Here is a 12194-nt window from a genome sequence, read left to right on the forward strand (position 1 = left end):
TGTATAAGTTCATACTCAAGTTTAAATAAACAACAACAACACTAAAGCTATTCTGTTATACCTGTATGTAAAAAATACATGCACCCAAAATATTTCATAGTTCAGCAAAACTGATCAATCTAATAAACTTAAACCTACTCCATCCTCCCTATTCTGGTATTTTAAAGAGTACTTAGCAGAAATATTAAGCAACCTAACTAATAGGGTTGCAAACTCCCAGCAAAAAAAAATAAAAAAGGGAACCACCCCCCACCTCATGATGCTTAATCGACGTAATCAACTTTAATTTGATGCAGTGTGAAAAAAAATGCACAGAAATAAATTATTTTTCAAGAATAATTAAATAGATTCAACATCTTTCTTCAACAGAACTGCAGACTGCACAGATGGTACCTTCCCAAAGGAAAAAGTACTATAGCTTACTAGGGTATATTAGACTTAACAGTTACTATATACAGTAATGGACTTCTATACATTTTACATCAGATTAAAACTTTGGGTGTAAGATTCAGATAATTATTTATTAAAAGCTCGACATTTTAAATGAGAATAAGAAAGAAAAGTATGTCTTTGTGCCCCCTTTTCCCTGTTCATGCCCTATCGGCCCCCCTGGCTAAACTTTGCTAGATCCGCCCCTGCACAGTTACCAGCCGTCAGCTACGTAGAAAAAGATCCTGGTGTAGAAAGTAATATTAAATAAATTCTAACAACAGCTTATCAAGCTTAAACGTGCTGCTGTTGTTCAGCCGCTGGTTTCCTCTTTCTGGCGCAAAGTGGACCAAAAACAAACAAGAGAGACGGACTCGCGACAGAAAAGCCGATCAGCTGATCATTAGCAGTTTCACGATTGAAGTAGCAGCAGGAGAGGGAGGGAGAGAGAAGAGGCAGTCGCTCCATATATCGGTTGTTAAGCTTAACGGGAATGCTTTACAAACATTCAGAGATGAACTTACACACTTGCTTTACTTCTCTCTGGGATAACTTCCTCGGAGATGAAATGCCGGTTTGGTAGCGAGGCTACAAATACACACAGCCGCTCTATCACGTGAGCACACTGCTCCGACGTGCTACGGTTATGAGCCGAGTTACGCCATGTCGCAAGTTTTGTGAGGTGCTTTTTTGATATTTAATGGATCGGATTACATTTTTTATTTCTCTCCGATATCCGATCCAGTAATTTACGTCAGTATCGGACCGATACCGATACGTAATATTGGATTGGTCCATCTTTAATTTTTCCTCATATCTGATCTAGCCAATCTCTGTCTCCCAATTTACAGACGATGGTTCAGTTTTATGAAAAGAGAGTTTAGAAAAGAATTGCACTTTTATCTTTAATAGTGTTAAAGATATCCATGTTGAAAAATTGCCTCTGATATCAAAGTGTGAAAAAAAACATGATGGAAGTGACATTTCTCAAAAAAAATGTAGATCTTAAAAAATTGTTGATATCACTCTCAATAATACTTCGATCACAGGTATCATGACTTATGTAATCTCTGGACTTTTAGAGCAAATTAGGAGGGCTGATCAGAAATGATATCATGATCTGAGATCCAATGATCCAACTGGAATCCCTAAAACTTTATTTTATTTTGACCCTCTGGTATTCATAATCTTACTACATATTAGTTCATATGTGGTGTTAGGGCAATTTAAAATAAATAAATAAATAATTAAAAAAGGAATAAAATTGTCAACCCTAAGCTCACCTGCTGCTGGATCTGTCCATTGGCTGTCTGAACAACAATCTGCTCTCCAGTAGTAGTGGTGGCAGTGGTGTACTGCTCCATGGCTTTTTACCGTGAAAAACCTGATGAGGCAAAGACAAAGCATACAAATGAACCAATATTGGATTTCTATGGTTTACAGTGCATTTTATACGTAAACAAATGATAATTTTTTTCGACGGCAAAAAACCCCGTCTTTTTAACCGATATCTACGTGTTTTCAATTTATTGTTCTCAATATTTAAATAGGACCTACTGCTTCCTCACACCGACTTGTGCCGCACTGTGTCAAATGTGAAGTCTACGAATTTCAGCTGAAACATAATCCCCCCAGGAGGACACAGCTGTGTCAGCTGCTGGATTCCTTTAAAGGGGAATTTTATTTAGCGGGTATTTTAGTGGGGAAGCTAACACGGCTAGCGCCAGTCCGCTAGCTAAAAGCGTGGTAAATTCTAGAAAGCGCATAAGGATGCCATTTGTGTCGTAAACTCCGAACGTGTATATTTTCTTGTGGGCAGCTTGTTTATTACAGCTCATTATAATGTACCTGGCAGCGTTTGCTGACGGTCGAACGGTGGCTTTATACCCGCTCTTTGTTCGAGAAACGATATTTTAGCGAAGGAGCTAACGCTAGCTAAGGCTTGTGGACCAAGCGAGGATCATGTTTCCTCGCGGTGGCCAACGCTAGAAACATGAAGCTATTTGTAGGTCTTGGGACGCAGCGGTCGAAATCAAACTGCAATTTGAGTTTTTTGCATTAAGCAGGGTTAGTAATTTGGTTGGTCCATGACAAACCAATCCGTGCTGACAACTACCAATGCCTTCAATCGGGGCTTCCTTACCGTATCTTCGCTGTCCGGTTTCCCTCTGATTGGCTCCAGTACAGCTTGCTAAAGCCCAATCAACAAAGTGAGCGGACAAAATGGCGCAAATGAAACAACGGCGACTGGGAGAGAGGTGCGCAGCTGCGTGACACTTGAACAGGGGGGCGAGGCAGCGTGCAGTGTCCCTGTCCCCTCGGCAGATATCGCCATTTAGTTTGAGTTTTTATATTTCATCAGACTTCTCCTGACTTGTATTATTTATGTTAACTGGTATTCGATCATGTTAAAAGTGGAAATTAATCCAGCATCAGTACCGTTAAACCTGCAACGCGTCCAATTTAAGTAGTGTTATGGTTCAGGTAATCACCTTTGTTCAGTACAGGGACACGTAATAATGTTACCTCCGTAGCGCTAGTTGGCAGTAGAGTGCCGATTTTATGCTATGAGCCCAGTGTTTGCGGAAGTACTTCTATGAGTGGTGGCATGAGTGCGTGAGCAGCAAGTTTAATTTTAATTTATAGTAAAATAAGTTTTTGTTTTCATGACACCTAAGTGACTCCCTAAAAACAAGAAAAGAAAAACGAAAGGAATAAAAGGACGACACATCGTTTATTGGCATGGCCAGGTCTGTGCAGATACTCTCCCTCCTCTCCAAGTTTGGTGCTCCATCTCTGATTTCCTCAGTGAGCGCTAGCAACTGCCGATTTGCAAGCAGAGGGGCCAGCAAGGCACGGATGGGACAGGGCCCTGCGCAGGCAGACAGAGGATCGAGCAGACCAGGATACAGCGATCAGACATCTAATGGAGAACTCGAACTGGAGGACGTGGAGGACAAACTGCAAGCCTTAATTCAGTAAGATTCAATAGGACTTTTCACACATTTCTCCGGTGTAAAACGATGTTAAATAATAAATATGGTGTCTTTATGACAACATATATGAAGTATTCTGGGGATTTGTTTCAGGGAAGAAAGAAAAAAACAGAAGACTGTGAAGTATCACATATTGAGGAGGCAGATGACACCATCAGGAGCTCCAGAGAGGAGGTTAACCTGGGATGCCATTGAGCAGATCAGGTGAGAATGAGTGTTAAGTTTGTCCAGACAGTAAACTAAGAAGTGTTTCAAATTAAGCCTCATATGAAATCTCAATCAACTTTCAGACATCTGAAGCAAAATCAGCCAGATGAGTGGACAGTAGAGCGTCTGGCTGAAGGCTTCTCTGTCAGTCATGATGTAATCCTGAGAGTCCTGAGAAGCAAATTCGTCCCCTCTCCTGAAAGAAAAGCCAAGCAGAATGCAAAAGTAATGGCTAAAATGAGCCAGCAGGTGCTGCCTTCAGGTGCTAGGACACAGCAGGACAGGTTGAAACTGCCCGAAAGGAGCTCACAAGCCATACTCCCACCTGGAAGCACAGAAGGTGCTTTGATCCCTGTGGCTAATCAGACTCCGGTGATTCAAGGTCATGGCTCAGGTTCCCTAGCTAAGAGTCCTGTCCCTGTTACTGTTCAGCCCACACACATTGCAGCTGGTATTAGTGAAGATGCCACAGTGACAGAAACAACAGAACGCAGCACTAATGACAGTGACCTTACAGAGGAGGATGAAGAGAGTTGGGATGGACAGGTGTTGACACAGGAAGAACTTGAAGAGCTTGTGAAAATGGAAAAGCCCTCTCCAGCAGTCCAAGTTGGGAATGATTTCTTTGATGCAGATGGAAACTTTTTGTATAGAATCTGAGAACATGTTGTGTTGTTAGCTCAGCATGTACAATGTTGGGGTCGTGCAAATTACCAAATAAAAGTTATTTTGAATCTTTGTGCAAAAGATATTTGCACTTTTTTTTTCGTCCAGATATTTCATGCCCATTTCACCCATGTATTGACTTCCCAGTTTATCCCTATGTCAATTTGTATTGACATAGACAAATACACTCACAAGCCACTTTATTAGGTGCACCTTGCTAGTACTGGGTTGGATCCCCTTCTGCCTTCAGAGCTGCTTTAAGTATTAGTGGCACAGATTCAACAAGGTGCTGGAAATATTCCTCAAAGGTTTTGGTCCATATTGACATGATAGGAATTATGACATCATAAAGTCATACAATTGCTGAAAATATGATACATACATTCCTGTTCCACAACATCCCAAAGGTACTCTATTGGTTTGACATATGGTGACTGTGGAGGCCATTTGAGTGCAGTGAACTCTGTCACGTTCAAGGAATGAGTCTGAGATAATTTGAGCTTTGGTATCCTACTGGTGGGTTTAACTTGTGCATACATGGATGGATGCAGTCAGCAACAGTACTCAGGTTAGATGGGGTCTGACACTCTAGGGATCCCAAGTCTGACAAGAAATTATCTCCCACACCCTTTCACCACAATCAGCAGCCCAAACTGTTGTGCCTTCAGAGATACTCTCCTGCATACCTTTGTTGTAATGAGTGATTATTGGGTTTTTGTTGCTTTCTTATCAGCTCAAAGCAGTCTGGCTATCAAAAATTCAATGCCAGAGGAATGATTACTTCAGTTGTTACACAACCACAGTTCTGAACTTATCCCTTTACAATCTTAAAACTGGGACGCTTTGTAAAATGTAAACAAAAACTGTCTGCAGTGATCTGCAAATCTCATAAAGCCACTTTTCATCCACAGTCAAAGACACAAAACATCACATTTAAACTGAACCACAGGGTACCATCACAAGAAAAATATTTTGAATTTGATGGTAGCAACAAATGTCCAAAAAGTTAGGAGAGTGCCATCGTGTAACATCCCCTCGTCTTCTAAAAAAAAAAAAAAAAAAAAATTTTATTTTTTATAATTTTAATAAAATATGGGTTTATGCGACGTACAAATCACTGCACTTTTTTTTTGGAACTGGGTTTTTATAAATCATGTGAAAATATCCCCAGTTGACAGTTACCCATTATTATTGTAAGTCTCACATTCTTGCATTACTGCCGTTAGTGACAAACCACCATGCAGCACAAATAGAGGAACATGAATTTATTGGCAAACCCAAAGAAAATTGTCTCAAATATACAGAAAAGAGAAACATATCAGATAAAAAGGTGTAACCTTGTATATGTACAGAACCATCACAATGACTTCTTCATTTATACAGCAGTTTTAAATTTTAAGAAAAAGTGTGTTACCTTCACCTAAAGCAATAAATGGTCGTAATAAGAACTCGCCAGGTCTCTTCCAGTGTAAAGCGGCTACATGATAACCCTGTGTCCACTCTGCTTTTATTCAAGATCACTCTCTTGTCAAAGTAGCCAGTATTAAATCTCATACCAACATAGAAAAAAAAAAGAAAAAAAGAAAAGAATAACCAAGTTATTACAGGTTATTTTCTTTTCACAGCTGTAGATATAAGTATTATTGAGAGTTAACATGCAGTTCGGTGGGAGCTCATATAAAACAGACATTTACTGCTCAAAAATTATCCTTAGGCAACAAGTGCAACTTAGAGATGTCACTGACATACAGGATGAAACTGATTACATATCAGATGATATAAATAAAAACAAAAATCAAAAATAAAATCAGTAAATAGATGCTGGCCACACATTAGGTCCTCACACCAGGCACTTGTATAACCACATCCAATTTACTGCACTCTGAACCAGCTTTTCACCAATAAATTAAACTTTAAAACAAGACAGACAAATAATTGTGCAAAACAACAAACATCATAAGACAGAGTCGTTAAGACTGATTAAAAACAAAACAGTAGTTCACTACAGCTTCAAATGCAGAGATCCACCCACCAAACAAAACAGTCTTGGCATGGCTTTGGCTCTTATCCAGCCATGGTTACAGCAGGAGTTATGCTATACAACATATATAGATTTGTTGGTTTTCATATTGCTATATTTCCAGAACCAAATAATGTTGATTAACTTGGTTATATGTTTGTGTGGTTTAAAAAACTTTAATTCTGTAATTTTTACTCTAAAACTATATTTGTTTCTGAACATCTTTGAACTGCAATCTGTCAGTTGTTATATAATTTGCAAAAGTTGATTAGTACCAAAACTGCTGAAATTGTTACAAACATGACAATTATATGACTACAGTGATCATTTGTCTCATCACAACAGGTCAGGTTTAAGAAAAATGTTATACTACAAACTCTTAGCATTACAGGAGGCCTTGTGCTTGAGGCAATTCGAACTGCAGACAACATTTTAAACAATTTCTGTCCTGAAACAGACATACTTCACTACCCTTGCAGTTAATGCACAACGACAACGATTCATCCAACAAACCTAAAAACAACATGTTACTACAGAATTTTTTTTGATGTGCACTGAGAATTTTATTGCTATAAAATGCTATGGACATGGAAATTTCCACATTCCTTATTACTTTAAAGAAGACGTGTGCCAAACATTTGGACGCTGGTATTCCAAATACAAGATTTTACATTTTGGTCAGGCTTAAGACCCCAAATTTATAAAGCCCTCAATATTGAAGGACAGTTTTTGACAAACAAATAGTTTGTTAAACTTAGGTTAGAGTCAAGTGTTCAAAGAATTACCAACCATTCAACAACCTTTTTGTTTTTTAAAAACTTACCAAACTGATACCACATCAAAAAATGGCAAAGAAAAACAGGTTTATGTACAAGTGCATGAGAAAAGAAGTGTGAAATATTTCCAGGTGCACTCCAAGGTGATAGAGAGGGAGAACCCGTAATGCGGTGGCGATGGATTTATACAACCAGCTTTAGATTACGGCATAATTTCTTTATCTCCTAAAAATAAATAACTTTGGGATTCAAACTCACTCAACAGAATCAATAACTGAAGCAAAACACAGTAAGACCTTCGTTGTAATGCTCCTCAACTGTGGCATTAGTCTCAGAGAGCCTCTGTACATTCATCAGGCTGAACCAATGACAGCAGAAGGACAGATTCTTCATCTGTAGCCAAGGCCAAAGTTTATACTAAAAGGTGAAAAGGAAAGTATCTGGAGACAAAAAGAGCGGCAGGAACAGCGGCAGGTCGCGGGGCCCTGTAAGAAACCTGTTGCTCAGTTGCTTGACAGGTTGTGCCTGCTATTCAAGCAGATCCTGTGCAAAGAGAAGACAAGAGCGTAACAGGGAAGTCAGAGACAACACGTAAGCAAACAAAGGCACATATGCAAACATTTACCTTTCCCTTTAAACAGCAACCAGTTATCTATACTCCCCTACAAAACTTGCATTCTATTTGAAAATTTTCTGAAAAGCTGAAACATTTAAAATTATTATTTTTCTATTATGTTGACGCTGAAAAACGGGTAATGAACAACTCGTTTCTACGACCATGAAGCTGCCCAAAAGCACCATTAAAAGTAGCTAATATTCTTAATGACCACTACTCGTTCTTATTACCCATGTTCCAAAAAGGGAAGAAAAGTTAGCCACTGTACCTCATCTGAGTCATCATGAAACTCTATTTTGCCATTTTGAGTGTGGTTGGTCTCCAGCGGTTCGTCTATCCCATCAGCAGCATTGGCCTCAACATGCTGCTGTAGCACAGAGTACCTGTGAACCAAGAACCTGCAGGGCACATTCACACATTGCTCAGGTTAATCACAACCATTTGAAAACTATGCAAAGCAAACATGAAGAGCATTTTTTAAAACTAGATTTTAAAGTTTGTTATGCTCGACATATTTTCCTGTAGACAGCTTAAGGTTATCTGCTGGAGTAAAATCCTGTGTGCCAAGGTATACTAACCTGCCACCGCAGACATATTTCTTGACAAAGACTACTCCTACTGCAATACTCAGAATCAGGACTATGACAACTGTTATCACAACGGGCACAGACTTGGAGGCCTTATTGTCCACCTGTGAAAGTAAGAGCAAACAAAAAAGAAAATGGCAGTATAAGAAGACATACACTTGAACATGAATGGGGGAGGGGGGAGCTGCTCCCTTTGCTTCATAAAGAGTCACTACAGACTGGTCTGCATATCTATCTAAGGAAAAAGAAAAAAAAAAAAACTGATTTCCCGCAGGGGCGATTCTAGGATTAGAGCTTTGGGGGTGCTGAGAGAGAGAGCTGCCCAGCCAGGCAAGATAAATCATATGATTCTTAAATTCATCAAGTCTCTCTGTCCCTGGGTCCTCGTCTCAAAACATGACATCACTGTTTTGTACATTTTAACACAATTTAATCCCCACATTTGTGAAAGAAAAGCAAAACACTTTTTTGAAAAGTCTGTAACAAAACCATCAAATCTGATCAAGGTTATTTAAATGCTGCAAAAGAAGAATGGATTGGAATAAAAAAAAATACATATCCTAACCTTAATTACTGGGGGAGAATAATGAATGATGCTCATAGTGAGTAAAAAGTAAACTGAGTGCATTTTTTGGACAGAGATTCACTTTTAATGTGTTTGTATAATATAATACAGATACATAAAAAACACTAAATAAATAAATTTTTACAAAAGCACCCCCAAAAATGGGCTAAAATTGCCCCTGATTTCTTGCAGGAACCTACCCGAGGGATTAATAAAGTTCCATCTATATTTGATTTGGCATTTTTACACCAGATTCTTTTCCTGGTGAAACCCCATAGAGGGATTTGTGTCTCCTCCCAGTCTTGAATCGAGGAAATTTATGTAAACCACTACACTATGGAACCACTAGTCTTGGGAGCTTGGGGGGGGGAATGGCAATTGGAGTTCTTTAGGCTTGTGACATTTCACAAACTCTTCCCTTTTTGGAGGTGGTGCTTAAGGTACTTGACCCACTACTGATCATGTGGGTCGTGATGTCATTAGCCAAAATGTGGAAAAAGGGGGCGATCATCACTGGGGGTTCAATATGTGGGACTCTCCACCATTTGTTTGTAGGACTGAATGAAATGGCCTGTATTTATATAGCACTTTACTAGTCCCTAAGGACCCCAAAGCGCTTTACATATCCAGTCATCCACCCATTCACACACTGGTGATGGCAAGCTACATTGTAGCCACAGCCACCCTGGGGCGCACTGACAGAGGCGAGGCTGCCGGACACTGGCGCCACCGGGCCCTCTGACCACCACCAGTAGGCAACGGGTGAAGTGTCTTGACACAGTGAAACGTCTCCTGTCAAGCTCGAGACTACCTTTAAATCCATGACTGGAAACCTAAACAGTCATTTGAAACAACTAATATGCTTACATGGATAAATATGAACAATAAGTCTTAGTATGCAGAGATACTGACCAGAAGTTCCGGGCCGACTAGGTCACTCACACATCTCTTGCTGAGGTCGATCTCTTTACGCATATGCACCTCTCCTCCTTCACATTTATCCCCAGGGATTTTCCTGTAGCTGTGGACCGAGAGCACAGTGATGACTGCATGAACCGCCTATCAAAAGTGCATGATTGCTGTGGTTTTGACTGACAGAGACTGCACAATAACCCAGTTTTAAAAGTTATTCCCAGCAGGCTGTATTTGCACTCATTCTACACGATAAGAAGTTATGTTACATAAGCAGAATCCTGAAACTAAACAATTGACATTCAGAGGTTCTTAGAGCATCGTTTCTTCTTCTAATTTGGTTCACTTAGATTCTTTTTATACTCCGATTATTCGATAAGCAACACCAGGAGGATGCATTACAAGGGTATCATTTTAAAAGCATCTATATATTTTAATATATCTATTAATATTTCACATTAATTTTTTGATAAAGTTTTAAAATAAGACGAGATATGATATATTGCCTCACTCTCAGTCCATAAGGGTTAAATTCAACAATTACTCACTTTTATAGATTGGTAGGTATGCAGTGAGACAACCAAGCCTAAATAAAAATGTACTTTTTCATGCACTCTTACTTTATGGCGTTAGTCTAAACTGTCACCCTTATCTGCTTCCTCTAACTACTCTGTGTGACAATTACTTCCTCATTCTAAAAACTTTTTTTCTCTTTTAGAAAAGAAAAAAAAAAACACATGTTACACTTGTGTAATCATATCTGTTTAAATATTGTAAAACAAGAAGAATATCTCTGATCAAAGCTCAGTGGCAGCATGCTGCTTTGAATAAAATGATGGTGAAAGACGCTGTTTATAGGATAATATTGCTGCCAGTACCGCCGTTTAACATTAAACTAACAATAGTGGGGAGCAGAGATCTCTTGGATACGAAGGTTGAAGCTGGAACCTTACCCACTAGTCTGCAACTGCTCCTCTTTGCCCTGCAGACAGAACTCCAACACTTTGTCTCTCAGGTCCGGCTGCTCCACACACTCCGAGCTGTTCTCTTTACGGTAGTACCCAAAGTCACTGCAAACAGTCACACAATGCCACATTTGATAAGTCCTTGAAGCCCCAGTTCGTTAATGTGGAAATAGCCATTCCAATTTGTTTTTACGCTGCAATTTGATCTCATTTCCTCATGCTAAAATTCAAATCATTTCTGTTTTTAAAGTCCATTCATTACAAAGACAACATCTTGAATGAGCTCCAGCAAAATATCTACAACAGTCTGATCATCAATAACAACACTCAGTTGCAGTTAGTTAGCGGTGCTTATACTTCAGCATATTACCGTCTCCAAGTCTTACCACATGAAGTCATCCAGGGTGCATAAACACGGGGTTGGCTGGGTGTTGATTATGTAATCGCGCCCGTTCCAGCAAACAGAGTCCTTCCTTAGACGCAAGAACTTCTCTTTGTAGCCCAGCAAGCAACCATCATTGGGATCACTGATATCATCAGAGTGGGCCAACCACTGCACATAGTCATCGTCTCCACCTTTAAAATAAAATAAAAAATAATAATAATTTGTTAGTATTACACCATGTTTAATTTAAAATAAAAACCTACTGACAATATGTTTAAATCGCATCACTCACATGTTCTAGTAAGAAGTTCTTTGAAGTCAATGGTAAACGAGGTCCAATACTGGCTGAGGTAAGAGTCTCTGTAGCCCCAGATACTAACATTCATAGAACGTGCTCCTGGCTCTGATGCAAGCCCAGTAAAGAAGATGGGATCTTTGGTGAAGTTGTACTCATTCCAGCACTGTCCTTCATCAGTAGAGAATCTGGCAGAAAAATATTCCAACATCAGCATAATCAGCATCAGCAAAAAGGCTAAAAGCAACAGCATTTTATGGATTACACATAAGACTTTTTTACATTCATGTTCCTCAAGGCTTGGTTCAAACAATGTCCATGACAGTGATGACAAAGACCAAGAGTTTGCATACAAATTCCTCATCCCCAACCAGGTGCAGCAGATGACCGCCCCTCCCTGAGCCTGGTTCTGCAGGTTTCTTCCTGTTAAAAGGGAGTTTTTCCTTCCCACTGTTGCCAAAGTGCTTGCTCATAGGGTCATGATTGTTGGGCTTTTCTCTGTTCTTTCGATTTGTAGTGTCTGTGAAGGTTCTGTCATCCAGGTCATCGTAGTCAAAGGAGCTTGCAAAGAAAAGCGTCTGGACTTCTTTAAGTTGCTTGAAGACGTTTCACCTCTCATCCGAGAAGCTTCTTCAGTTCTAAGGTCAAATGGTGGAGAGTCCCAGATATAAACCTAGTGGGAGTTTCCCCCCACAGAGGGACAAAGGACCCCCTGATGATCCTCTAATCGCCTGAGCCAAGGTGTGAAACTGGGTGTGGGTCCCAATCAGCCAGG

General features: G+C 39.7%; 2 protein-coding genes across 2 annotated transcripts in view; one reads left to right on the forward strand and one right to left on the reverse strand.

Annotated features, from left to right (window-relative positions):
• Positions 1–2789: 2789 nt before the first annotated feature.
• Positions 2790–4379, forward strand: LOC121815809 (neugrin-like). Its single transcript, XM_042228248.1, has 3 exons — positions 2790–3407; positions 3519–3629; positions 3716–4379. Exons 1-3 carry the CDS (start codon positions 3172–3174, stop codon positions 4290–4292), a joined length of 924 nt encoding a protein of 307 aa, XP_042084182.1. The 5' UTR covers positions 2790–3171; the 3' UTR covers positions 4293–4379.
• Positions 4380–7119: 2740 nt separating this feature from the next.
• sort1b (sortilin 1b) overlaps positions 7120–12194 on the reverse strand; it is a 14142-nt gene continuing 9067 nt past the window's right edge. The window contains exons 14-20 of the mRNA XM_042228253.1: positions 11417–11607; positions 11126–11315; positions 10728–10844; positions 9775–9883; positions 8289–8401; positions 7979–8108; positions 7120–7637 (exon numbers count right to left, since the gene is read on the reverse strand). Coding sequence (XP_042084187.1) covers positions 7623–7637; positions 7979–8108; positions 8289–8401; positions 9775–9883; positions 10728–10844; positions 11126–11315; positions 11417–11607 — 865 coding nt within the window. The 3' untranslated portion in view covers positions 7120–7622. The remainder of the gene's footprint in view (positions 7638–7978; positions 8109–8288; positions 8402–9774; positions 9884–10727; positions 10845–11125; positions 11316–11416; positions 11608–12194) is intronic.

The sequence above is a fragment of the Haplochromis burtoni genome, unplaced genomic scaffold, assembly GCF_018398535.1.
Source record: "Haplochromis burtoni strain Fernald_Lab_line unplaced genomic scaffold, NCSU_Asbu1 Contig_9, whole genome shotgun sequence".
Classification (NCBI taxonomy): Eukaryota; Metazoa; Chordata; class Actinopteri; order Cichliformes; family Cichlidae; genus Haplochromis; species Haplochromis burtoni.

What these genes read in the sequence shown, in the direction of transcription:
- LOC121815809 (XM_042228248.1), top strand. Translation starts at nt 3,172, where the DNA reads ATGGCCAGGTCTGTGCAGATACTCTCCCTCCTCTCCAAGTTTGGTGCT. An exon ending in AAACTGCAAGCCTTAATTCA is followed by an intron (nt 3,408 to 3,518) that starts GTAAGATTCAAT and finishes GATTTGTTTCAG; the next exon opens with GGAAGAAAGAAAAAAACAGA. An exon ending in GATGCCATTGAGCAGATCAG is followed by an intron (nt 3,630 to 3,715) that starts GTGAGAATGAGT and finishes ATCAACTTTCAG; the next exon opens with ACATCTGAAGCAAAATCAGC.